This window comes from Pantherophis guttatus, chromosome 2 (genome assembly GCF_059756535.1).
Source record: "Pantherophis guttatus breed Tessera chromosome 2, ASM5975653v1, whole genome shotgun sequence".
NCBI lineage: Eukaryota > Metazoa > Chordata > Lepidosauria > Squamata > Colubridae > Pantherophis > Pantherophis guttatus.
Genome location: NC_142064.1, coordinates 227,580,015 through 227,607,603, shown reverse-complemented (window position 1 = coordinate 227,607,603; position 27,589 = coordinate 227,580,015). Strand labels below are relative to the sequence as shown.

Below are 27,589 nucleotides of genomic sequence, written 5' to 3'. Positions count from 1 at the left end.
TCTCTGAGAATTGGACACACTTGAATGGAAAAAACAAAACAAAACAGAACAGCCTTTTCAAAAGCCAAATTATATGTGTTGCCATAATTAAATGTGTTCCTCCTAAAAATCTGCTAATGGATTCTATTCCCCAGAGCCAGATAATGTATGAGTTCCCTTAACAGTCTTTTAAGATTTTAGGCATTATTGTGGTGCTAACTTTGCTATGATAGCAAAATGACTTTTGGTACAATATTTACTCCGAAATAGCTCCCATTGGAGCTTACCTTTAAGTAAGGGAATAAAAGAAAGCTTGCAATCTTAAGGTTATACTTACAGTCCCACACTTGGGTGTATTTTCCACTGAATTCAATGAGATTTATTTCTCAGTAGATACATATAGAGTGGCCTAGTCAGGTTACAATTCTAGGCATAATTAAATGGAAGTGTGCCACTGATGTTGCAGTGATTTTTCTGAAAATACAGCCACTGGACTGCCCTTCAGGATAGCACATTTTTGTATGTGAAAGTTTAGTTCATATATTTTCAAAATTATCCTCTCTCATACAAAAGAATCATGGGTATTTTCAGAACCTGAGAAGTATGCTTTTGGTGTTCGATGCTCTATGAGCTATTTGACTCTGGTGTAGAAATAATCTTTGAACTGAAATCTGAATTTTCAACTAAATTAGAGGGGAGTTGGATACCATCTTGCCCAACTCATATTTGGTGTAAAAGAACTGAAATCTTTAGTATTTAAGGAGAAAGCTTCCTAACTTCTGCTTGAAGGTATTCCACTGAAAAGTGATACTATTATTCTAGAGCAAAAATCCAGATCCAAGGTTAGCAGAATGAGAAACAGAACCAATGTAAGGAAAATACAATAGGGGAAAGAAAACATATGGGAGTAAGTAATAAGAAGAAGTTAGGTAGACATACGCTCATTAGGTATGGAATTTAAAACAGAGTAACTAACTTTTTCAAATGGTCAGAGTAACGTGGCACACCACATTACCAGGGCAATCCTGCAAAATCAGTCTGTGACATGGCTTATTTTTAATTTTATGCAGTTGTTCCATTTATGAATAATTTTTCACCTCATTGCACCTTTGGCATTCATGATAAGCTCCAGTTTTAATGACAAGGCAGAAGAACGAAAACGTAAGGAGAAGAGACTGAAGCTACGGATGGACTTGAATAAATGTGTATTGTTGTGCTGTATGTGGGTCCATGTGTGTTCGTGCATGATAAAAGAGCCTTGGTGGCGCAGCAGACTAAGTAGCACTTAGCTGCCAGCTGCCTGCAATTATTGCAAGTTCAAATCTCACCAGGCTCAAGGTTGACTCAGCCTTCCATCCTTCCGAGGTAGGTAAAATGAGGACCCGGATTGTGGGGGCAATAAGCTGACTTTGTATAAAAAAGAACACCACTTAGGGGGGACCGAAAGCCCTACTAAACAGGTATATACAAAAGTATGAAGGCTATTGCTTAACTCATTGTAAGCCGCCCTGAGTCTCCAGAGAAGGGCGGCATATAAATCAAATAAATAAATAAATAAATAAATAAATAAATAAATAAATAAATAATTCAGGCTACAATTGGATAAATCCATTAGACATGAAGAGATTTAGCCTTATATGACATACCTAACAAAAATAATTGAACCAGAGAGCATGCATGAAGGATGGGGAAAGCAGGGGCCTGTGGTGGCGGGGGGGGGGAATCCACACATAATTCCCTCATGTTAATCCTCCAAGTGTCTTCCTTTTTTAGGTATTATGACTGTCTGATAGTCACACATAAACCGTGGCTTGCTTTTAACTACCTCTTTAAAGCTATCTGCTACAGGGCAGCCAAAGTGAATTGCCTGTCTCTGAATTTATTTTAAAAGTGGGAAAAGAATTATTCTGCTTAGAACTGTAGTGACACCGAGGGAGGTGAGGATTAACCTTCCCCTTCCAGAGCATTCCGAACTGCATTTACTGCATTTGAAAGCGCTCCAAGGAAATGCTCCAAATTATCTTGTCTTTTCTCATTATCTAGGCCCTGGCAAATCCATTACACATTACTAGTGTTTATGTGAAGGATCATTAAAATGTCACCCCTCCTCAGCAGTGAGACAATATAGCCCATTTCCTCTGTAGAGTATTTTGTAACCTCATTTTGCACAATGTGCATCATTGTGAGTCTTTATTATCAATCTGGGTTCCTGCATCACTAGAGTTTAGCGTTCGGAAGAGCATAGCAAAGCTGGGAGGGCAAGAAGTTTTAAACCTGATGACAATAACAAGCTAACTGCACCTTCTACTCAGTTAAAGAATCAGAAGTCTTCTGGAAATTTTGAGAGATATCTTGGTACCATTTGTACTATTCATTTCCAATTTGACCCACGTCTCAAGTTTCTAGAAAGGAAAGTACACAAACTACAACAGGAATAGCAGATGATAATTTCCAGGGATCCAAATGCATGGTGAGTCCATTTCTTCTCTGACCTTTCCTTCTGGGTTCTTTCATAAGCTCCACTGCTTCCTCCCGGGATTTGGGACTTAGCTGTTGACCACTTTCCAGGAATCGTTTTGCAATCTCATCAGCGTTGGGACCTAAGAATGAAACAATGACCATATATTCCAGTGATAATTCAGATCTACAAACAGAACTTACACAGAAAAGCATAATCAGCATAATGAAAGCTAGTTTGGTGTAGTGGTGAAGGTGCTGGCCAAAAAACCAGGAGCTGACTGAATTCTAGGCCTCCCATAAGCATGAAAGCTGGCTGACTGACTTTGGGCCAGTCATTCTCTCTCAGCCCAAAATGACAATTTTCCTGGGGAAAAGAGGAGGTGGTGTGTGTGTGTGTGTGTGTGTGTGTGTGTATGTATGTATGTATGTATACATATATATATATATATTTGTAGGTCTTTGGTTATTCGGGTTTTCTCCCGCGTAAAATTGGAGGTGTCTTGGCAACATTTCGACGAAGTCTCATTCGTCATCTTCAGGTTGGTGTTTTCGGCTTCGTGCTTCTAGGAGCAATTGCTCCTAGAAGCACAAAGCCAACCTGAAGATGACGAATGAGACTTCGTCGAAACGTTGCCAAGACACCTCCAATTTTACGCGGGAGAAAACCCGAATAACCAAAGACCTACATACAAACACCAGCAAAAACCTCAGAATATATATATATATATATATATAGTGAGAAAAGACAAGATATATATATATATATATATATATATAAAGTGTTTTTCTATCGAGACACCTGGTCTACCCCAACATGTGGGAGGGGGTATTCTGTTCCCTTTCGCCTTTCAGCTCCAATCCAAGAGCCCTCAAGCAGTCACATTCATGACAAACCATTTTATACCAAATTTATATTTTGCTGATAAAGAAATAAAGGGAGACTAGTATAGATCTATTTCAAGCTTTTTAGCTTTCATCAGCTAGCCATACCCTTACTCGGATTCGAACTTGGGCTTCCTGCATGTTAGGCAGTTGAATTAACCTTCTGAGCCACAAGTTCTCCCTTCATCAGCTTGAGCCAGGGGAAAGTTTAAGGAGTTTGGCTGAACTTGCGAGAAAGTTATTTCTACAGTGTGTCTCCCTGGACAGAAAGGCGAGGAACTTGATGGTGCTGGAAAGGTAAGACACATGTCTCACGGCCCAACATGTCCCACCCCAATGGAAACAGCAGCCTGGCTGCTTCCTTTCCCCACCATTTCTTTATTGAGAGGGGTGGCAGGTGGCTTCTCGCCCATCCCACTTGCACCCTAAAGGGGGTGGGTGGGGGTGGGTGGGGGTGGGTGGCTAAGTGAGGGGCAGGAGCCCTGTCATGCCCGGCGGTGGTGGGGGGGGAAGAAACAGCTAGGGGAGCTACGTCTCGCTCCACGCATCTCACTTCTCCCCCGCCCCACCTGCCAGAAACGAGTCTTTGTGAGACTCGTTGTGCCGCTGCCACCACCTCGTAGAGCAGGAGTCTGCAAGGCTTGTGCCGTTGCATGCAGGAATTGCAGCACAGCCGCGAGGTTCAACATACTGGCACAGCCTCAAACGGCAGGACGCCAGCTCTGCCGGTATGATGAAGCTCATGGCGGTGCTGCTGTTCATGCATGCAACGGCACAAGCCTTGCAGAGTCCTGCTCCACGAGGAAGCAGTGGCGGCAGGAGATGTCAGGGCAGCGGCCATCGTGAAAAATGGGGAGGGGAGGCAACGGCAGCAATGGGACATCCAGTCCCATGCTTACTGCCTCCTGCACCCCCAAAATAATAAGACCCCCCCCCCCGATAATAAGGCCAAGCCCTTATTTGGGGGTCAAAAGAAAATAACACTCTGTCTTATTTTCGGGGAAACACGATATAGATAGATAGATAGAGAGAGAGAGAGAGAGAGAGAGAGAGAGAGAGAGAGAGAGAGAGAGAGAGAGATGTCTTCTATATATATATGTTTTCTTTTCTTTTCGTAGGCCTTTATGTGTATTTCTCTTTAGCCAGGTTCTTCCTACGTAAACCAAGATTTTTATGCAGCCCTAGTTCAGTGAAATCCGAATCCACTAGTTTCTAGGGCAGCAGGGAGCTTGCTGGCTGCTGGAAAAAAAAGCCTAGAAACTAGTGGATTGGGATTTCACTGAACTAGGGCTGCATAAAAATCTTGGTTTACGTAGGAAGAACCTGGCTAAAGAGAAATACATACACACACACACACACACACACACACACACACACGTATATATTGTGTGTACATGCATATGTATATGTATCACAATATAATGTCTTGCTTTAATAACAAATATTGTTGCTTTTACTTTCCTTAATAAACCAAGTTCCTAACCCTCATTATTGAGGACTACTGGTGAATATGCTACAGAGGATCTTTCCTGAGGCAACCAAAAATTATTCTGAAACCAGCTCTTGTTTTCATTAAGTTTTTATCCTGGTGTGTGTGTCTCTCTGTGTGTGTGTCTGTGTGTCTGTGTGTGTCTGTCTGTCTGTCTGTCCGTCCATCCATCCATCCATCCATCCATCCATCTATCCATCCTGTGGTATCACCTGCACAACAGGCAAGGGGTAGAGCTTCCATTGTGAGACTTATTTTGTCATTCTGATGAAACTATCAATTTTTGCAAGGAATCCCATAGTGGACATGATAATTACAAGATATGATATAATCAGATTTGATTTCAAAATAAGATTACTGAACTTGCAAAACTTATTCAGAGTGAAGCCAATGTTTCTTTCATCACTCTGAGTTGGTGCCAGAGTAAAAGACATAGCTGCCAAATTAACCTTGCATTTACCTTCATGGAACAGTGTTGTCACTACATATTTGCTATGCTGTTGTTGTTATTAACTCATCTCTCCACTCCTAGAATTATTTTTTATCCTAATCCCAAAATGTTGCACAGGGCTCCAGAAAAATATTTCCAGTCCACATTCCAGTATGATCTGAACCAGGGGTGAAATCTACTTATCTTCCCTACCAGTTCGGAAGTGCGCACACCATTGTCACGTCCTATTTTTGATCCTCTGCACATGCGCAGAAGGATTTGCACATGTGCAGAGGGTTAAAACCAGGAAGTAACAACGTCTGGGCTTCTGCCGCTACCAGTTCACCAAACCACGTACCGCCAGCGCTACCGGCTCACGCGAGCCAGACAAAACCGGCAGGATTTCACCACTGATCTGAACTAGCTCCTTCAACATGAATCCTATTGGGAGTTTCCTCCTCCCTATATGCAATGAACATATCACAAGCAGCCAAATATATATGTATAATTCATGTTTTGGGGTGTTTTAGCAGAATTCCTTGTCATTAACAGCTCTTATTTCCCTTCTAACTGCATGGAACTAAACACACTTGATGCATTGCATTTAGTCTTCCCACATATACCAAAGCCTTTTGGCTGAATAGGTTCAAGTCCTCCAGATAGAATCCCATAGGTTATGGCAGACAAACAAACTCTTAACTAAGGGGTCTCACCAGCAACGGCATCAATCATTATCTTCATCTTTAACTTCAGAAGTTCTGTCAGGAGATGTATGGACCGCTTTTGGAATTTCATGAGCATCGGCTGGCTTCCAAGTGAAACCACATAATTAGCTCTTCTCGCTGAGGGTGTAGCACCCACCTTTTGAATTCTTGATATAGTTGAGGCCAGCTCAGCCTCGTCATAGGGGAGGAATTTGACAACTGGACAATATAAACCAGTGAAAGATTTTCTTGGTGCTATCTCTATGAGCTCATCCCAGGTAAACTCAAATATGTTCCTGACACCTCGTGGCACATGGAAGCCCATTTTCTGCCATGCGATAAGCATGTGTACCATATCAGCCAAAAGCTTTGGGGCCTTGGCTTTCATTTGCTCAAAATCAAGATTTTTATGTTCCTCTGTCTTTTGCTCATCTTTTGGCTCATCTTTTTGTTCAGCTTTCTGTTCAGCTTTCTGTTCAGACTTCGGTTCAGTTTTTGGTTCAGTTTTTGGTTCAGATTTCGGTTCACTCTTAAGATCATTCTTATGGTCAGATTTATGTTCATCCTTTTGATCAATTTTGGGGCTACTTTTTGTGTCAGACTTTTGGTCGTTCATGTCACCAGTTCATTCATGTCATCATTGATGTAACAACATCTAAATAAGGAGAACAATATATAAGAAATATTTCTGTGCTGTTACCTTTAGGACTAACATATCATTTGATAAGTGAATGATGTGCTAATCTGTCTCTTTCAAAATGTATTCACTCCTTAATATCCTATCTTCAGTATAAAGAATTCAACAGAGCATAAAGAAAATTCCCCAAATGGTCTTCCTTGCATAATGGGCATGTCCAGATTACTTTGCATCAACCAGATTGCTCCATCCTATGTCTTCAAAACATACCATTTTGGGAGCTGCATGGAATTCAGCTCCTGTTCAGAGACTTAGCATTAGCCAAACTACAATAATGAAGTTTTTAAAAAGATAAAAAAACAGAGTAGAAAATATTTTTAAGTGGTAGAAAGAAGGAGTGAGTCAGTAAAGATTTACTAAAAATTGAGTATAAGAAGGACTTAGGAAAAGAATAATGTCATAACTGAAGGGTATGTGTTCTGGACAGATGCAAAGATCTCACAGCTTAGGCAAAAGCATCCATACTCCATCTAAACTAACATAAAGTTCAGACCAAGATTTATTGTAATTTATCGTATAGAGTAAAGCCAAGGCCTTTTCATATACAGTTTGTTGTTCTGTCCCCAGCACAATATAATAATGTTAATTCAGTCAAAACAATCAGCAATGCTGTTGTGTTTTCTAACAAGTGCTGACTTTTACACTCTTGCACTCTTGGTTACCAGATCTGGATGGCAAAAATCCAGGTGACCATGAGGTGGCAGCAGAGAGTTATGATTGTTCAGCATGTCTTTGCTACTATCTAATGCAGAGGTCTTCAAACTTGGCAGCTTTAAGACTTGTGGACTTCAACTCCCAGAATTCTCCAGCCAGTCTTAAAGCTGCCAAGTTTGAAGACCTCTGATCTAATGGGCATTACCCAGGCTTGTAGAAACATCTTAGACAAAACTGATTGTGGTAAAGCTTGGAGTCTGATGCTTGAGCAAGGAGCTTGAAAAAGAAGATATGCAATGGTTAAAAAAGGAAGTATCTCCAATAAATAAAATGCGGCATTAGAAAGGCCTTAACTCTGCTTACCAAAAGCAGCCCTTTTTCTTTTAATTGCCTTTGTGCTCATCAGTAAGAAGTACCAAGAAAGTCCACGTTTAAGTATGACAGATAAATTACCATTGATTTAATTAAAAAATAGAAACTAAAAATAATTTTCTTAATTAGAAAGTATATTTTCAACTGGAACTAATAACCTGTCAGTCTAAGCTTTATGTCAGTTGGGTTTCTACGGCAGACTAGAGTTGATCACCTCAGGAGTGAAATGCTAAATAAATCCAGTCCCACACCCAGAAATTTCTGCTCTGTGATTAGGGCTCATTTTGTCTAGCATTTGTAAAGAACCCACATGTGACCATATGTTCTCTATAAACCAGGGGTCCCCAATCTCTGGTCCATGGATTGGCACCAGTCCACAGCATGCCAGCAATTGGCTCACACAAACAAGCGAAGCCCCATCTGCAGGATACAGGCAGCACACAAAATCATTCCCCTTCCAGTCTGTGAAAAAATCTCTCCCTTACAGAACTGGTCCCTGGTGCCCAAAAGGTTGGGCACTGCTGCACTAGAAGACCTAAGCTCTGAGAACCTAGGCCAATCATTTTTTTTCCATGTCATGGGACTTTTTCCCTATTTGAATGCTTTTCTTTTTTTAAAAAAATTCTCCTGGAGGAAACATTTTCACTGACTTGATGTGAAAATAAAGAGAGTATATGATCATCTGTATGCGCAGCTCACTGGACCAAACTCATACAGCAAATAGTGGCAAGCGTGTGCATGTGCAGGAAATAGAAGTAGAAACAGATCATTCATGGTGCCCAAAGACACTTTAGGATAACTATCTATAAACTGAGCACAACTCACTTTAAATGTCTTGCATCACATTCCAAAAGCAGTTGCTTGGATACCCCTTTACAATGCCGTGGAGAGGATAAACAATGCTAGAAAGAAACTTCAGATGAATTTGTTCTAAGATCAAATCTGCTGAAAAGGACGAAGTGAGGGAACTTTAAATGTTTCAGTCATCAGTATGGACTAACACAGAACTAAGAATCATGGTGACTCAGTAACTTAAAGACGTCGGAGACGGCTTTTGCTCTAGCAGTTTGAGTGGTGGAGTGAGTTCTCATCACTTGCCTCAGTTTCTGCCCATCTAGCAGTTCGAAAGCATCATACATGCAAGTAGATAAATAGGTACCACTTCAGTGGAAATGCGGCGGTGGGACTCTACTGGTGCTGGACCTGCCCAGATACGATGCCCCAGTGCGAGGCAACATTGGTGGTGGAAGAAGGCCCCAGATGATGCCTCAGGATGCTGCTCGTCTTTCTGGTGCGGAACTAGTTTGCCCCCTGTGGTGCACTCTGGGATAGCGTGCAAGCGCAAACTAAACAGACGAGGACTCTTCGGCAGCCAAAGAACTACGGTACTTTGTATTAACACTGTAGTCTCCTGGCTAATTGTAACATTGCCATACGCTAAATAATTAATCACAGAACTGATACCAATAAGGAACATAACAGAATAACCAGCAGACACAATGAATCCCTTGGGATCATCTGTTTCTTTCCAGCTTCTATAACAAGACCAGGGAGAGTTGCATTTTCAGCTGTGTGGTTTTAGAAGATTAAGCAAGAGGAGGGCATTCACACACACAGGGGTCACAAGTTGGAAAGGAATAGTCAACAAAAACAAACCTAAGGAAAATCTCCAGGATTTCACATTAAATCTGAAATTTCAGTGAAGGAGACTTTGAATTATTACCTGTTATGAAAATGATGTCCTAATAGTCACAGCATTAGGTGGGTGATATGGCAGCATCCTGCATTCCATATGCCAGTAGTATTCATTCTTATGTCATAGTAGCAGAGAACCTTATCATTCTACGGTTGTTGTTGTTGTTGTTGTTGTTGTTTTTGGTACAGAGTTCTCGTCACCTAAAGGCTAGTTAGGGTCCATATGTTTTTATGGTGAAAATGAAGAATTGATTTTGTAACTTCTATCAGCCATTTCTAACACATGGGGCAGTCTCCCTGCTGCTTCAAATTAAAAACAGAGAGAAATGCAAAGGGCGTGCAGCTGGGTATATGCAATTCGGATAGCCATAAGGCTTTCATTAATGTGAATGTATTTGCAAACTCTTTCCACCTAATGGAGTGACTACTCAACCAACCATCTGGAAAAAAAAATTCCAGAGGTAGCATTTGTTGATCCTGTACTTTAGTGAAGAGGGCACAGTGAATGTGCAAATAGCTTTCTTTTCATTCTACAATCCCCTCTGAAGCAGCCGACCTTTTTGGCTTCCCATGCTCTAATGTAATCCTAATGGAAGATATCATGTAAAGTGTCCTCCCGTTGAGGTGGGTTTTTTTTTTTTTAATTAATTTTTGGCAGCAGCCCTGCTGTTATTGCTAAAGAGGAATTATGTCCTTGAGGAATTCTTGAAAGTTATTGTTCCTTATAAATTTGGTGGAGAATTTCCAGGGACCATTTGTGCCCAGTAGACACGTACTTTGAATGATAAATTTCCAGACTGTTGACCAGTATCTTTGAGTGATAAGGCAGGGAATAAAACGATTGCTTAAAATAGCAATAGTAGCATTTAGACTTATATACCACTCCATGGTGCTTTACAGCACACTCTGAGTGGTTTACAAAGTCAGCATATTGCCCCCAACAATCTGGGTCCTCATTTTACCGACCTTGGAAAGGTCAACCGTTAGCTCGTCGGGATCGAGCTCCTGGCTGTGGGCAGAGTTTGCCTGCAATACTGCATTCTAACCACTGGGCCACCAAGACTCATGAAATCTTGGAAAGCTAGCAGCAGTCAGGTTAGATACATTTCAGGTTAAGACTGATGGCCCAGCACAGTATAGGATAGCTTCATCTGTATCAAAATAGTTTGGGAAAAGGCTGTAAAGAGACAGAAGTGTTCATGTTGCATGCTGACCATCTAAAACATTTCTAGGTTAAGATTGCAAAGAAGTTCTGTTAATTAATTTCGCCTACCAGATCTCTCTGCAAATAATTCAGACCTCTGTCAAGAAGTGTCCTTTCTTTGGAAAGTACATTTGAGCAAAAGGGAGAGATAGAAGGTCAAAGGAAGAAACCTCTCCTGGAAAACTCACAGGAAATACGTTCCTCAACAGAAATAAGTAATAAGTATGTGCCTTTCAAGTCAGTCTTGGTTCCTGGCAACTACACAAACAGGAGCCTGCAATTTTCTTTACACCATTTTTCAGGAGTGGTTTTTCTCTTGCCTCTTTCCTAGGGTAGAGAAAGAATGAATAGCTCAAAATCAACTGTCTGCCTTCCAGGTAGAAATAGAATGCAGGTTTCCCCACTTTTAATCTTTTATTTTACTGTTCTTAAAAATAATTCCCCCACCCCCATGGATAATAGCTACTCTAAATTATTAAAATTCCATATAAGATGATTTTTTTTTTTAAAAAAAAATCTACTTTGTGGATACTCAGTGACTATTTTTATAAGCAGCTTGTGCCATCTACTGGACAAGTTTGAAGAATTTCAGGTTTAAGGGATGAGAAGGGGAATTGTACTTTTAACTGGCTTTGTTCCTGAAGAAAAATGTGAGACACGTTTCCCATTAAAATCTTGCATTCTATACTTGACTATAACAATATAGTTTACTCTCACTTTTGAAGACAGACATTTTTAATTACAGTAACTGTTGTAAATAAAAAATCAGGCAAGGCATTAGCTCTGTTGATAGTCTATTTGTTAAAGCCAGTACAAGTTTATGAACTCATATATATTTTTCTAAGGAGCACATTACTGAAGAACTTGCATTTTACTTCATTATTTCAAGGCATCTCATTAAATAATACAACTTTTACGTTTTGTAGGAAAAATGGAACCTTCAAAGCTGGAAAATATAGTTTTATTTTGCAGCTACACATCACCAATCCAGAGGACATTTAAATAGGCACTTAAGTAACACAAAATTAGTTTAGACTAATGGCTGTTCTGTAATAATAATCTGGAAGGTCAACAATACTAATCTGTGAACATTAAGCTTGCTTAACACTGGAAGAATTTCAGAAGACTGATGGAAAATAAAGAGAAATAAAAAATTGCCATTTAAAGGAATTCTGTTTATAGCATGTCATATGTGAATGTTTGATTATAAAGAATGTACACATAAGGAATGCCTGTAACAAAAATATTATTATCACATATAGTAGGATCTAAACTTACTTTCTTAAAGAGGAAATCTGAGGAAAGATAATCCATATCAGAAATGGCTTCCATCTGAAATTTTGCAGCTCCTGCAGTCTTTTAGCACTGACAGGTTAAATGAAGAGACTGATGGTGGTATGGGAGCCCATGGGGTGTCATGCTATGTTGCTAGACCAAGACTGGGGAGAATCATGTTCACTCTTAGTATCAAGACCTTACCAGTCACTCTCAGCCCAAATCTATCTGACAAAGATGTCATTGGGAAAAACTGAAGGATAGAATGTTAGCTTTACCATATTGAATCCAGAATATGAATTTAGCAAATTAAATACATTAATAAACCTCTTTCAAAATGATGATACTTTTCAACTCAGTACCTTCCAGTGTTCCTTCTGTGAGCTTTAAGGGTTAAAAAAAATTGCAAAAAGTTGCTCACCTCTGCTTGACTCCAAATAATTGGGCAAATGGTGAAGGATGTGTAGCATAAATCTTCTTGAGTAACTCTTGCTATAGCATAGCCTTTTTCATTAATTAAATAAGGACTATTATTATAAATAATAATAATTTATAATAATTATAATAAGGGACGCAGTGGCTCAGCAGCTAAGATGCTGAGCTTGTCAATAGAAAGATTGGCAGTTCAGCAGTTCGAATCCCTAGTGCCGTGTAACGGGGTGAGTTTCCATTACTTGTCCCAGCTTCTGCCAATCTAGCAGTTCGAAAACACATAAAAAATGCAAGTAGAAAAATAGGGACCACCTTTGGTGGGAAGGTAACAGTGTTCTATGCGCCTTTGGCATTTAGTCGTGCTGGCCACAAGTCCACAGAAACAGCTTCGGACAGCGCTGGCTCTTCAGCTTTGAAACAGAGATGAGCACCGCCCCCTAGAGTTGCGAACGACTAGTACATATGTGCGAGGGGAACCTTTACCTTTTTGTTATTATAAATAAATATAAAACCTGATCATATCCAAGCTTTTGTGTGCCTAAAGAAATGAAATTCCAGACAAAGACAGTATCTTTGAAGTGAATTCTTTAATATTAGAAGTGTTAGGGGAGAAGGGAACTGTAGGAAAGTTCACCTGCTCACAGAAACTACCCTTAATTTGTTTTAATAATCGAGGAACAAATTGTTTTCCTAACGGCATCTGACATTCATGTGACTTGCTTGTAGTAGGACAGCATATCATCCAAACTTTGGTAAACTGGTTCTTGGTTTGACGTCCTCATCTCAGGTGCCTGAGTAGGTATGAAGTCATTGTTCCATGAGTTATTATGACTCTCAGCTGATGTAGATGGCAAGTTGCCCGTAAGACTGTCTTCCGTACTTACATAGGAGGATTCAGATTTGTTCCAATTTTGATTATTCAAATCGTAAAATTTCTTTTGATTGGTAAAGTAAGCAGAAGGTGGTGCAAACTCTGGCTCTCTTTCATTCCTGAGTTCATCCTGCTTCTTTGACCAAAGTCCAAAAGTGAATTCTATTAGTAGGAAGAGGAAGAAATATCAAGTTTAGCTTGCTTTTTCATATTTAATTGAACTCAAGCTTTATCAGGCTTTATAAAAGTAAGCATTACTTCTTAAAAAAAACCTTACAACAATATTCTGTTTTACTTTTGTTTAAGAAATCCCATTTTGCTTACCTTAATGGAATCGTAAAAAAAAAAAAAAAAGACTGAAGTCACCCAAGTTATTCACATTGGGTGCCATCTACAATACAGGTGGTCTTCGACTTGCGATCACAATTGGGCCCAAAATGTATGTTGCTAAGTGAGAAATGTGTTAAGTGGTTTTTGCCCCCATTTTATGATATTTCTTGACAGAGTTGTTGAATGAATCTGGCTTCCCCATTGACTTTGCTCGTCAGGTCACAAAAGATGGTCACAAGCCCCTGGGACACACAACCGTGAACCAATTGTCCAGCATCCAAATGTAAATCATGTGACTATAAGGATGCTGCAATGGTTGTACCTGTGAAAAATGGTCCTGTCATATTTTTTAGTGCTGCTGTAACTTCAAATGTATCATTTAGTAATCTGGGGAAAGCTGTGAAAGAGAAGCAGCTTACATGCAGCTTATAACCTTTCCATTATGTCTGGATGAACAGACTTGTTTTTATGTATTATGTTGGGATGCAGGAGTCTCTCACCTGAAATGCTTGTGACCCAACCAGAGTTTAAGTTGCTTAGTCATGGGCTGTAACATGTTAAGAGGATTACAGAACTTCCCTCTTGTTAATGGATTACAGAAAATCCTTTCTTGGCAAAATTTAAAACTTAAAACCGTCTCAACACCACCATCGCTTCCTCTCAAAGTCAAGGGAAAAAAAAGACATTGCTAAAATCATTAAGTTTGCTGTCGGAGATTGACGAAGTACTATAAGGGTTTTGGGGGAATTTAAAAGGTAGCGCTGGGGATTCATGACTTAAACCAAAGGATTCTTGACACGCTGACAGTCCAAAACATTGTGTATACACTCCAGCTTCCTACCTTTGCCTTTATCCCATTCACGAACATAGGGCACACCCGGCTTTGTATCTCTCCTCTCCTGAATGATAACTTCTACTTTTCTAGTTTCTGTAGAAACTCTGGGCAGTTCAGCGGGCTTGCTTGAAGGTAGGACTGGCTCTGGCGTTTCCTCCTCTGTTATGAAGAACAACATATAGATTTTAGGCAACACATACAATAAACGGATAGATGATAGTGCAGTACTGTATGATGTTGTACAGTACGTGTATTTATGAAATGATTTCCTCACACAGTAAACATGTTACTGAGCTATTACCCGTTGTCTCCTCGAAAGGAAGTTATAAAGTAAGCTGCAAGCAGTAAAAAAAAATAAATACAAATCCCTCTGGATAGCAGAAAGCAGAACAAAAATCATGACTTGGCAACATACCCTAGAAGGCCTATATTGTAATACAGTTGAAGAAACCAGCAATAAGGAATATATTTCATAGTGCTGCTTTCATCAACTTCACCATCTTTTCAAAAGTTTATCAGTGATAAAAAATATTAGGGGGCAACAGAGAGCATCCAAATTGATGTAATTAAAGCATCATTTTCTGAATATCTGAAAAATTAGTTTGGAGTTTATGAACAGAGGCCGCTGTGGATTATTGCCATGCCTGAACTAGAAAAATCAAGTCTGGTCCTAATCCACCATCCTGCTTCTTCAATGCACGTGCACAAGTTATCACAATATGTCTTTCTCTAAAACTGCAACTTTTTTCTGATTGATTCGGAATAAACTGCAATACAGTGTAGTCAAATTTGTGGTTGTTGGTGAATAAGAGAAACGTTGTCATCTAATCAAATATGTAAATCTTCCAAAACTACTTTTAAATTTAAAGAAAATAATTCAAAATTACCTCCATTTTCTTTCGTATCGCCATCTTTTAAGCGCTTTTTCGCTCGAATTTTAGACAACCTGGATTCCAAAATAGCTTTACGTTTTTCCTTTAAATGTTCCCGCTTTGCTCTCTGACCGATAGTCTGGAGAAATGCAATACAATAGTAATTCATTTTCTCTTCAGATGTTCACAGATATTATTTCTTTTATCCATTTCCTGCCATACTTTTGAGAGTCAAGCTTTAATTTTACCATTACTATGATGTAACTAAACTGCATTTCTTAGGTAAACAAAACAATTGTATTGGATGCATTTTTCACTGCATCAACATAACTGATAAGCATTTCTTAAAAAAGAAATTAATACAGTATTTCAGTAACAAAACTGTGATATTCTAATACTATAATTTATTCCCAGACTTACGTTTAAGCATCAAACTGTTATCCAATTTACACTTTTTAAATTGAATTCTTTAGTACTGAATTTATTATGTGTATTAGATGTACTATACATGTTCTATGTGAGTTAAGGTGAAGTCTGTCATGCTACTAGTTGATTCAACCACAACAACTACTTCTGTTTACAGGTAGTCCTTGACTTACAACAGTGACCGTTCAAAGTTACAATGTCACTGAAAAGTGACTTACGAGCTTTTTTCACACAACCACTGCAGCGTCTCCATAGTCAAGTGATCAAAATTCAGATGCTTGGCAAGTGATTCATATTTACAGCGGTTCCAGTGTCCCGGGGTCATGTGATAACCTTTCGAGACTTTCTGACAAGAAAAGTCAATGGGGAAATCAGATTCACTTAACAACCATGTTACTAACTTACTAACTTGCAGTGACCTAACAATTGTGGCAAGAAAAGTCATAAAATGGGGCAAAACTCACTTAACAAACGTTTCGCTTAGCAAAAATGTTGGGCTCAATTGTGGTCATAAATTGAGGACTACCTGTAATTAGGTTGAAACATTTGAGGACATTTTTTTTCTTTTTTTCTCAATAACCCAGATGATTTTCCAGCAATAGAGGGAATAGAAGCATGAAAAGCTGGAGTGAGGGAAATTTACATTTCCTTCCAAACAATCCTATTTGGGTCCCTTCTATTCCACCCATTTTATTGAACAGCCATTTTAAAAGCGGGAGAATCATAGTACCTCCCTTCTGCAGTTCAGAGTGCAAGTCTATAAGTGCCTTCCCTGGTCCATCAGCTACCAAATGTGGCTCTTGGATTGAGGGGAAAAAAACACCACTTCACCAGACCCAGTTCACCAAGAATAGAGGAGACAAGCATCTGAGAAAAGCCCAGATATTTCACAGTGTAAGTTCAGGGATGGAGAACTTATCGCTCTACAAATGATGTTGAATTACAATTATCAACAGCCCAGTCAACATGGCCGATGCCGAGGGATGCTGGGATGCACATTTCAGAACATCAGGAAATTTCCCATACTTGGTAGACTGTTAAAACATCGTACCTGTTCTCTTAGCATTTCTAAAGTGTCCATTTGTTTTTTTCTCAAAGTCTGATCACGGGCAAAGGCAAAGTAACCAACACCAAGCTGTCGGGCCTCTGAAAGAAATTTGTACCACATTAGAGTGCATTGTAATTCCTGAATTTCCTTTACTATAAGTGATGGTATAATAAAGGGTTTCCTGCCAGAATTTGTCCAATAACACCAGAATATGCCAGAAACTAGCATTTTGGGGTACTCTCGAAAGTCAACGTGGATTCTAATATGGACCTATAATTTTTCTCCAAAATTATATCAGTGCAAAGATAGACATTTCTGAATATATTTTATATTACAATAGCCTTCGCCAATCATATGCTGTCCAAATCTGTTGAACTATATACCTTGACATTGTGGAGTAGTGGTATTGCAGGCAAACTATGCCCACGGCCTGGAGTTCGATCCTGACAGGGCTCAAGACTGACTTAGCCTTCCATCCTTCCAAGATCGATAAAATGAGAACCCAAATTGTTGGGGGCAATATGTTGACATTGTAAATCACCCAGAGAATGCAGTATACAAGTCTAATACTTCTACTAATACTAGTACTAATATTAGTACTATTACTAGTGATTTCCTCCCCAAATGCTTAGATAGTTGGAGACTTGAGCACCGCGCAATGGGTGAGCTCCCATTTCTGCCCCAGCTCCTGCCCACCTAGAAGTTCGAAAGCATGCAAATGCGAGTAGACTAAAAGGTACCACTTCAGTGGGAAGGTAACAGTTTTCTGTGCGCCTTTGGCGTATAGCCATGCTGGCCACATGATCACGGAAAATGTCTTCAGACAACACTGGCTCCCTTGACCTAGATGAGCACCGCACCCTAGAGTCAGACATGACTGAATAGGGAACCTTTACATTTTAGACAGACTTGTATTGGTCCACATTTATCATTCCTCAAATCCTGCTATAACTATGAAAGCCAGCTCAGAGAATTTGGGCCAGCACTCTTTCTCAGTCCAACACAGCTCAGAGAGTGGTTGTTGTGAGAAAAATGGGAGGACGAGGGTATCCTGGATATGTTCGCCACTTTATAAAAATTATAAACAAACAATCACAGTAATTTACAACACTGAAACTTGAACCTTTTATTTTTGTATTTGTATCTTCTCTTTTTAGTTGCTGCTTAGAGTGAGACTTAGGACTTCTACTCTTTGATTAAGCACAGAGTAGAGGGCAATATAGTTATCGATAATACAAATTTGAGTAGCCCCCTAATCTTCCTACAAGTAATCCTTGAGTTACAACTGCCACTGGGTCTGGAATTGCCATTGCAAAGTGCTGTGGTGGTAAAGCATGATATCACGAGACCACAATGCTTAGTAGTGACAATCCAGGCAATCCCAGTTGTCACCATAACTTAAAAGATGTGGGTTGTTAAGTGGGAAGAAAAGGGAGACCCAGATGAAAAGTGCAGGAGTGGGTGGGAGTGGCCTTGTGCAGGCCATGCGTGAGTTGCAAGAGAGGGTGCTGGATTGAAGCACAAGCTCAGGAAAGCTAAGGAAGGAGGGCGCAGGGCCTGTGTGAAGGCATAGAGGACAGAAGAGGAGGATGCTGGTGAGTGAGAGCAAAGATAGGCCAGGGAGGACTTACCCAAGTGACCTGTGATCTCCCCTGCCAGCTTCCCTATTGACTTTGCTTGTGGGAAAGGGATGCTGCAATGTAAGTATGAACTGGTTGCCAAGTGCCTGAATTTTGTTCATGTGATTGTGGGGATACTGCAAGATGGGAACTTCGAGAACCGGTCACAAGTCCCTTTATTCAGTGCTGTCATAACTTCAGTCATTGAACAAATGGTCTTAACTTGAGGACTACGTGTATTTTTGTTATTTACAGTCCCTGCAGTTTTTGGGGGCAAAATTTTCAGAAATGGTTGCTATGGCCTTCTTCCAAGAACCGAGAAAGAGGGGCTGGCTCCAAATCACCCAGCTGGCTTTGTGCATAAGATGGGACTAGAACTCACAAATCTCCCAGTTTCTTGCCCAGTGCCTTCAAACCATGACACCAAACTAATTTTCATTTTTCCACTAAAGAGTGGAATGGGGTAGTTTTGTATATAAAACCCTAATTACAAAGAGTGATTAATATAACAGCCCAACAAGTCTGCATCGGAACTATCATTCTAAAAAAAAAAAAAACTATTTTAACCAAGGAGAAGAGAATTTAGCTTGATGTTAAAACTGTGTGATATTTTCAAACCAGATTAGAATCACAGAATGTCAGCATACCATTTTCTCGAATGTCTTCATAATGAATTGGCCCCATAGGTTTCTTCAGTGCTTCTTCTTCCTCTCTTTCCCATTCCTGTCGCTGAAGCTCCCTTCTCATGTCTTCTGACAGTAGAGTCTTTTTTTCATTCTCTGGCCTACATGAATAATTTTTTAAAAAAACCCATTAAGAATTGGAAAGCGGTATATGAGAGAACATCCCAAACTCTGTAGCTATTCCAACAACACCCCAATATTCAGTCTTACAGAACATAATAGATCCCAATAGTGTTGGTTTGTATAATACTGCGTAGGTGTGAAACAATTAAAAGGACATTCAACTAATCTTACTTAGGCAAAATAAGTTTTAGAAATAAAAGTGCCATTACTGAAAATATGAAACTATGGAGATCTGTTCTTTCCAGTCCTCAACAAGCATAGGCTTGTAAAACTGTATTCTTTAATGTGTTTACAGTATTACAATTTTATTACAATTTACATGACTTTGGATAACATTCAGTACATAATCATCTGTTGATAGAATAACATCAGCAGATTATATTCTGCCTTACTACTGTCCATATTTACATATACTCAAAAAATCTGTTTTGGAGGATTAGAAGTTTCTTAAGCAAGTTTTTGGGATATACAGACGACTACAGGAGGAGGAACGAAGTGAAATCCCACCTCAAGTGTATTTCCAGAGATTTACATGTCTGTCAGTGTGTGATCAGAAGTTAACATGTGATTACGGTCAAAAGAGAGACTTACTTTTGTATTTAGCCAAGTCCCCTCATTTAAGTCAACATTGCAAAGTCACAAATGATATAGTACCAAAAATATACTTATTCATGAGATGATGGTTCATTTTGTAGCCAGCAAATCCTTCCAAAAATTTCTCACTCAGCAAAAAGAATTAGTTGTCTGCAGACTGAATTTGTATTTAATTTATATATTCAACATTATAAATGATTAGCCCAAGTTCGAGACCCGAGCGCCACGCTACAGAGTGAGCGCCAGTCCTTGCCCCTGCTCCTGCCAACCTAGCAGTTTGAAAGCATGCTAATGTGAGTAGATAAATAGGTATAACTTTGATGGGCAGGTAACAGAGCTCCGTGATATCATACTGGACACATAACCACGGAAATATCTTCGGACGGCGCTGGCTCAATGGCCTTGAAATGGAAATGAGCACCGCCTCCCTGTAGTCATCAATGACTAGGAGAGTAAAATCCAGAGGGACTCCTTTGCCTTTAGCTTTTATTCAACATTATAAACAATTACTTAATAGTGAAGGTTTTGGTTCCTGCCTTTGAGTCAGTCTTGACTCCTTGTGACTGTCTGAGTCCTTGCTGTTTTCAAGATTCGAGTGGTTTGCCATTGCCTTCCTCAATACTAGATACTGTTTATCTTAAACAGTTATTATGAATTGCTAGAACTTACCCTGAGGATATCATAGCTAAATAGTGCCTTCATACTCTATTTTGAAATGATTCAAAAGTGATTCTAAATTCATATGAAGCTTATTCAAATTAAAACATGGGAAATATATTTTCTTCCAAATCTACACTTCTCTAGGAAGAAGACAGTGTCTTGAAAGGAAGATTGCATGGAAGGTGCATTCATAAGCAAAGCATGGTCAATATGTAGTCCTCTTTCAGAATCTTTTATTACTGCTATTTAACTATAAAGATATTTGAACATGAGCATTTTTTCAACACTACAGTATTAACTAGAGTATTTCTTTTCTAAAATGTTCAGTTTGACCAAGATATGAAGAGACACTTGTTAAATAACCAAGGTAAGTACACTTTCATGTAACTTCACATGCCTGAGTTTATACATTTGCAATTCTTTTAACTAAGAACAGAAATGCTACAATAGGTTCCATCAGAATGGATTAAAATTCAGTTCTACTGGAAAAATCCCACTGCTTAAATACTATTAAGGTATTGCTAAATTATACACTGGTTTGGCTTTCACAGCCAGTATCTCTTGGGTGGTATTGGGCTTGAACGGTTAATGACCATGGTCTAGGCAACAGACTTCCTGACATTTCAACAGCAACTGCTGCTGGCATCTTCAGAGGCAAGGCCTTTATAGCATATAAAGACAGGAACCCACTCAGTCCCTGCAATTGCTTGTGGCCTGTGTAATCACTAAATACTGAAGGACAACACTACTGCTAAATTATGTCTGCAAATAACATAGTACAAATTAAATAGTTTTCTATTTTTTAGAACTTTTAGCAGCGTGTTTCAAGAAATGTTGGCAATTTTCAGTCACAGCATAGATAACCATTTTCCATGGCTTTCCACATTATTTTTGTAGTTCCTACAAATTTGTTTTCTCATTTGTAAGTTAACACATAGGATTTCAGATCTAGACTAGTTTGAGGAGCTACTACAAAGACTATAAAAGTATTACCTCTGGCACGAGAAGAAAACCATGTCATTTCAGCATCCATTCTTGTCTTTTATCCCTATAAAATTGGGTGGGGTTTTTTTAAACGTGTTTTTCTACAATAAAGTTTACCTCTCATCCTGGTTCAGTTTATCCATTTCTAGCAGATGGGGCAAATCTTTCTTCCTACATCCTCTTGAACGGCCTAAATAATCCACATATTCAACCCTGAAATGAAAAACAAAATTAACTTTGATGAGTAGGTTACTTTCAAATCTTTGAAATGTAGAACAATTTAACATGATTATGACCGTCAAAAAGAATAACAAGCAGTCTAGTTAAGCTTGATACATTAACTTCCAGGGTTTAGCAGTGCAAATATATTATAACGCTACAATATAAACTAAAGTCAGATTAGCAGTATTTCATTTGATTTCAGTGAAGCTATGAAATACACAATAGTGCTATTATGATACAATGACCAACCATTCTTCATCTGGGTTCTGTGTAGGTGGGACCTCTGCTTCAGAGAATCTCTCTTCTTCCCCATTTTTGTCTTCCATTGCTTTCCTGGCAGTTTCACTGATACACATTTCTCGTACTTCTCTCTGTTTGTCAATTATCTTCTGAGTGAAATCCACAAGATATAACTCTTCAGTTTCTTCATCTATGACAGAAAAACCAATTTTAATGACAGTCTACTGAACCTCCAGGTAACGGCACAGCAGCAATGAAGCAACTACAAACTTGTCCATTGAGAATCCCATGAGAATCATGGATCTTGGATTTTGGACACATTCTGTAAGTTAGCCGATTTGATCTACCTTGATTCAAAAATCGTTGTCCTATGATGGATGCCCTATTTTGCCCAGTTAAAGGTTACATAGAACTTTTACTTATGTAACAAGTGTCATTAATGGGACATATCTAGTCAAGCATACAAGTACCTGATTCATGAAATGTTTTTATCTTAGATACAGCAATGTCAAGATTTAACACTGAATAAAAAGTAGTTTCTAAATTATCCTTTTCCAGTTGTTGCTGTTGCTTTACAGGAAGGCAATACAACTTGAATTCTTGTGAGAAATCCAATGCTGCACAAAAAGATTTTTCACAAATTTATTCCTCCTCCTAATCCTTTTTTTTTTTTCTGAGGCCCCTTCCAATCTTCTGGAGCACATTTTGAGATTACAACAACTATAAACACACATTAAAGCCATGCATATCCCTATCAGGACAGAAAGATGCTAGCTTCTTCAACTTTTGCTAGTGGGAATGGAAAAAAAATTATGTTGATGTTGATTTGCACTATTTCCTGATAGGACTTCTAAATGTAGATCAAAGGGGGCATCTGGGCTAAAACAAGGTAATCCCCAATCTCCTTGTCCTCATTGTTTTAAAATGAACTGTTCAGTAAAAATTTGGCAAGTTTATAGAGTGCCCTCAGCAAATGGAAAAGAACGTCAAACTTGTTCTGGACCTAAGAGACATTCAAGTAATGCTGAAACAGAAACATATTGTATTCCATGACAACATGGAGGATATACAGGGGGGGGAACCCCCCACTTTGCTAAGTGCAATTGAATTGGCACTTCTGCACAATTAAATGAAGTAGAGGAAAATTGAATATTTCAAACTATAAAGAACATTGACTATATTGAACCTGGACTGTTGAGAAAAGTGAGTACATATGATGCTTATGGAAAAATGCTTTTCTCCCAAAGTTATCATCTGTTATACTATTATCCATAGTTCCTTGGCTGGAATGGAACCCCCACAAAGAAAAAGCCACCAGTGCTGGCCAAGCTCTTTGCAGGAAGAGGACAAAAGCATCTACTTTGACAAATGGCATTGTCTACAGCAGTACTTTTCAACCTCAGCAGCTTCAGTTCCCAGAATTCCCTAGGCACTGGTCTTCAGAAGAAGAAGTATAAGCTTTCTCTTTAGGCACTGAAGTTTTCCAGAACTTAATGTCAAAGTAACTTAGAACAAGTTATCCATTGCTCTATAGCGTTATCAAAGACAAAATCAGTTATTTCAATGAGAAAGGCCTATTCTTTTCATAAGAAAGGTTATGATAGCTGCAAACAGATCATAAACTTTTACTGCCTCCTTAGACATGCCTATTTTGAACTAAGAATGACTGAGTGCTTATTACTAATAACAGCATTTTACAGTTAAGTCTTTATCAAAAAATGTTTCACATAAAATCCTAGGAAAACTAAAGGTATTCACCTGGAAAATCTCCCTTGGTCATTTTTTCATACAGACGTGCTTTCTCTTCCAGTTTTTGCCTAAAAACAGTAACACACCATTTTTATTAATTAAACTTCTTAACTGCCCATCTCCCTCTTCATTATTTCATAGCAGTGAGTCTTTTTGCCATACAGAACATGAGACAATATAACTTGAGACCACTATACGCCTTCTCTCGAAGGCGAGAGATTGCCTTCTCTCGAAGTAGTTTTGAAATGCTATCAATGGTTAACATGCCTGCAACCACACAGAGACAACCTGAAAGTGCTTTTCTACCAATTCAGAGCCATGTTTTCATTCTTGGGAATGTAACTGAAGCATTATGTGGCCTGTACATCCTCCACATGCTCAAAAGAGAGCATGTGGCGGATGTACCCCTTTGAGAATGGTTCAGAATGATTGTCTGGAAGTAATTTTGAAAATAAATCCAGCAATGAATGTTTCCTGAAAGGTTCTACAATTTACCAAAATCCACTATGAAAAGCAGCATTGCTGACATTGTTTAAAACCATATTCAATGAAGGGCGGGGGGGGGGGGGAGATCTGGCCTCTCCCCTACATATGTATTTTCATTTGGTCACAGCCACTATCTTGTCCCTTTCTCCCTATACCATGACTTGTAATTAAATTGTTTTAATGAAAACAGTCCATAAATTACAGCTCAATGCCCTCATAATAGCATAGCTATCTAGTCATTCTGAAGTATTATCTAATATCTGGTTTAAAAAGAAAGTCTTCAAGGTTTTCCAAATGCTAAGAGGAAAAGGGGCATTTTGATTTCTGGGGTGTAGTCCAGAATGTCAAAGACGGCCTTTGGGTCCCATTTCTTTCTCCTTTTGGGGGGAGACAGAGTCTACTTTGATGCTCTTATCAGGAAGACAGAACCATCTGGATAGGTTCATAATGTAGCACAATCCTACATCATATGGAATTTATAGATAAACTACACCCAATATAATCTTATTTACAATATTTAATAAAGTCTGCGTTTCTTAGAAATGAAACACCTTGATTTATCTAGAGTTTGCTGCTCCTCTATCTTCTGCTCGACATCTTTTTCAGCTCGATCTGAAACCCCTTTGTTCGGCTTAGTCCAAATGGTTGGCTTCTGTAATAATAAATTTTCAAACAAGTTATTTAGCTTTTTGACACTAACTCACAGATGACCTACAGATCTTTTACAATTTGCATCAATACGTCAAAAAATAGAATTGAAATAAATGCTGTATGTTAGTGCAAAAAACAAAGCTGAATATATTATTTATGGTAGACGTGCAATAAAACAAAAGACAGGGCCAAGAATAAATAGGTAATGAATGTGGATAGAATACAAAACAGGGGTGAAATCCAGCAGGTTCTGACGAACCGGTAGCGGAAATTTTGAGCAGTTCGGAGGACCGGCAAATACCATCTCTGGTTGGCCCCCGAGTGGGGTGGGAATGGAGATTTTGCAATATCCTTCCCCCAGGAGTGGGGAGAGAATGGGGATTTTGCAGTATCCTTCCCCTGTCACGCCCACCAAGCCACACCACGCCCACCAAGCCACGCCACAGAACCAGTAGTAAAAAAATTTCACCACCAAAACCAGCATGAAAAATATATTGAAGTGGTTTCATCATGTAGAACGAATGACTGAAGCTCAAATGATAAAGCAAACATATGAAGGAGGAGTGAATGCATTTAGAAGAACGGGAAGACTAAGAATATTATGCTTGAATCCTTAAAGAGAGATTAATAACCTAAACTCTGTAAACAAAGCCTACCTTATTTACTGTTTTGGGCTTAACATGGACTCCGGCATCTTTCAGAAGTTTCTCTTTCTTGAATTCTTCCTGTTTTCGGAACAGTTCAGCTTTCAAATCTACCAGCTAGAATAGGAATAACGAAAGGAGAAAAAACAAACCCAAACTTTAGACAACAGATCTGACCTTTTTAAGAAGAGAGGAGGTGAGGAAGGAGGGTAGAAAATCCAAGATTTAATTAATGCAAGATTTGCGGTGTGGACAAGATTACAAACAGTGAGCGCTTTATTACACTACGTAGTTCCCTTTTCACTTTGGAGGGGGGGAAAAGACCTTCAAAGACGCGATAAAAGCTATTACCTAACAGGGATGGGGAACGATGGCCCCCCTTTATGACTTGTGGACTTCAACTCCCAGAATTCCTGAGCCAGCCATGCTGGCTCAGGAATTCTGGGAGTTGAAGTCCACAAGTCATAAAGGGGAGCCATCGTTCCCCACCTCTGCCTTTAAAACGACAATCGCTCTGAAATCCCGCCAGTTCCCCCATTGCTGCTCACCGAACCGACTGTTATATCCAGAGGCTTTTTTTTCCGGTCCATAATTCTCCGAGCGAGGGGAGCCGCTCGCCAGCAGCCCCACCGCAAAGCCGGAAGAGTCACAGCCAAACAAAGATTCCGATCGCTCGAAAAACAAGACTCTTCCGGCTTTAAGACGTAAAGCAAAACTAAGCTCTCAACCTCCGGTGACGTTACTGCATATCACGACAATTCCCGGCTTGTAACGACAGGAGGAGCCGTATTACGGCCTGGGATTGACACCGCTCCCCCTCCCCTCTGCTTTTCCCGTGAATTCTTTAGCGGGAAATCCCATCATCAACCAGGATAGAGATGGAAGGGACCTTGGAGGTCAACTAGGGGTGACATGATAGCAGTATTCCAGTATTTGAGGGGCTGCCACAAAGAAGAGGGGGCCAAATTATTCTCCAAAGCACCGGAGGGCAGGACAAGAAACAATGGTTGGAAACCAATCAGAGAGAGAAGCAACCTGGAATTAAGGAGAAACTTCCGAACAGTGAGGACGATTAACCAGTGGAACAGCTTTGCCTTCAGAAATCTTGAGGGTCATCACTGGAGTTGTTTAAGAAGAGGCTAGACAATCATTTATCTGAAATAGTATAGGTTATCTTGCTTGAGCAGGGGCTGGACTAGAAGATCTCCAAGGTCCCTTCCTATTCTATTCTATTCTATTCTATTCTATTCTATTCTATTCTATTCTATTCTATTCTATTCTATTCTATTCTATTCTCTACTCTACCCCATCCCCATCCCTATTCATTATTTCTAATTCTATTCCATTCCATTCCATTCCATTCTATTCTATTCTATTCTATATTCTACTCTACTCTACCCCATCCCCATCCCCATCCCTATTCATTATTTCTAATTCTATTCTATTCTATTCTATTCTATTCTATTCTATTCTATTCTATTCTATTCCATTCCATTCCATTCCATTCCATTCCATTCCATTCCATTCCATTCCATATTCTACTCTACTCTACCCTACCCCATCCCCATCCCCATTCATTATTTCTAATTCTATTCAATTCTCTATTCCACTCCACTCCACTCCATCCCCATCCCCATCCCCATCCCCATCCCCATCCCCATCCCCATTCCCATCCCTATTCATTATTTCTAATTCTATTCAATTCTATTCAATTCTATTCAATTCTCCACTCCACTCCACTCCATCCCCATCCCTATTCATTATTTCTAATTCTATTCCATTCCATTCCATTCCATTCTATTCTATTCTATTCTATATTCTACTCTACTCTACCCCATCCCCATCCCCATCCCTATTCATTATTTCTAATTCTATTCTATTCTATTCTATTCTATTCTATTCTATTCCATTCCATTCCATTCCATTCCATTCCATTCCATTCCATTCCATATTCTACTCTACTCTACCCTACCCCATCCCCATCCCCATTCATTATTTCTAATTCTATTCAATTCTCTACTCCACTCCATCCCCATCCCCATCCCCATCCCCATCCCCATTCCCATCCCTATTCATTATTTCTAATTCTATTCAATTCTATTCAATTCTATTCAATTCTATTCAATTCTCCACTCCACTCCACTCCATCCCCATCCCTATTCATTATTTCTAATTCTATTCTATTTTAATTTTCTATTCTATTTTCTGTTCTATTCTATTCCAACCCCCTGCTCAGGCAGGAGACCCTATATACCATTTCAGACAGGTGACTGTCCAGT

At 39.3% G+C, this 27,589-nt stretch overlaps 2 protein-coding genes across 5 annotated transcripts in view; both read right to left on the bottom strand.

Moving 5' to 3' along the window:
* The window catches only part of FAM194C (family with sequence similarity 149 member C), a 70,013-nt gene extending 63,408 nt beyond the window's left edge, over nucleotides 1-6,605 (bottom strand). For 2 of the 4 annotated variants that reach the window (XM_034431572.3, XM_034431573.3), the window contains exons 1-2: nucleotides 5,954-6,605; nucleotides 2,472-2,579 (exon numbers count right to left, since the gene is read on the bottom strand). In XM_034431572.3, the coding sequence (XP_034287463.2) occupies nucleotides 2,472-2,579; nucleotides 5,954-6,560 (715 nt within the window). In that variant the 5' untranslated portion in view covers nucleotides 6,561-6,605. The remainder of the gene's footprint in view (nucleotides 1-2,471; nucleotides 2,580-5,953) is intronic. The other 2 variants (XM_034431574.3, XM_087883737.1) reach the window with 1 other exon arrangement.
* A 6,236-nt stretch (nucleotides 6,606-12,841) lies between these two features.
* CCDC174 (coiled-coil domain containing 174) lies at nucleotides 12,842-26,082 on the bottom strand. The gene is made up of 11 exons (XM_034431571.3): nucleotides 25,859-26,082; nucleotides 25,323-25,427; nucleotides 24,567-24,667; nucleotides 23,539-23,597; nucleotides 21,790-21,970; nucleotides 21,436-21,531; nucleotides 18,922-19,058; nucleotides 16,659-16,753; nucleotides 15,197-15,320; nucleotides 14,316-14,468; nucleotides 12,842-13,306 (listed from the first exon to the last, which is right to left on the bottom strand). The coding sequence occupies exons 1-11, from the start codon at nucleotides 25,898-25,900 to the stop codon at nucleotides 12,981-12,983; spliced, it is 1,419 nt and encodes a 472-aa protein (XP_034287462.2). The 5' UTR covers nucleotides 25,901-26,082; the 3' UTR covers nucleotides 12,842-12,980.
* Between the last annotated feature and the right edge of the window lie 1,507 nt (nucleotides 26,083-27,589).

What these genes read in the sequence shown, in the direction of transcription:
- CCDC174 (XM_034431571.3), bottom strand. Translation starts at nt 25,900, where the DNA reads ATGGACCGGAAAAAAAAGCCTCTGGATATAACAGTCGGTTCG. An exon ending in TAGAAATGCTAAGAGAACAG is followed by an intron (nt 15,321 to 16,658) that starts GTACGATGTTTT and finishes GCATTTCTCCAG; the next exon opens with ACTATCGGTCAGAGAGCAAA. An exon ending in TGAATGGGATAAAGGCAAAG is followed by an intron (nt 13,307 to 14,315) that starts GTAGGAAGCTGG and finishes TCCTACTAATAG; the next exon opens with AATTCACTTTTGGACTTTGG.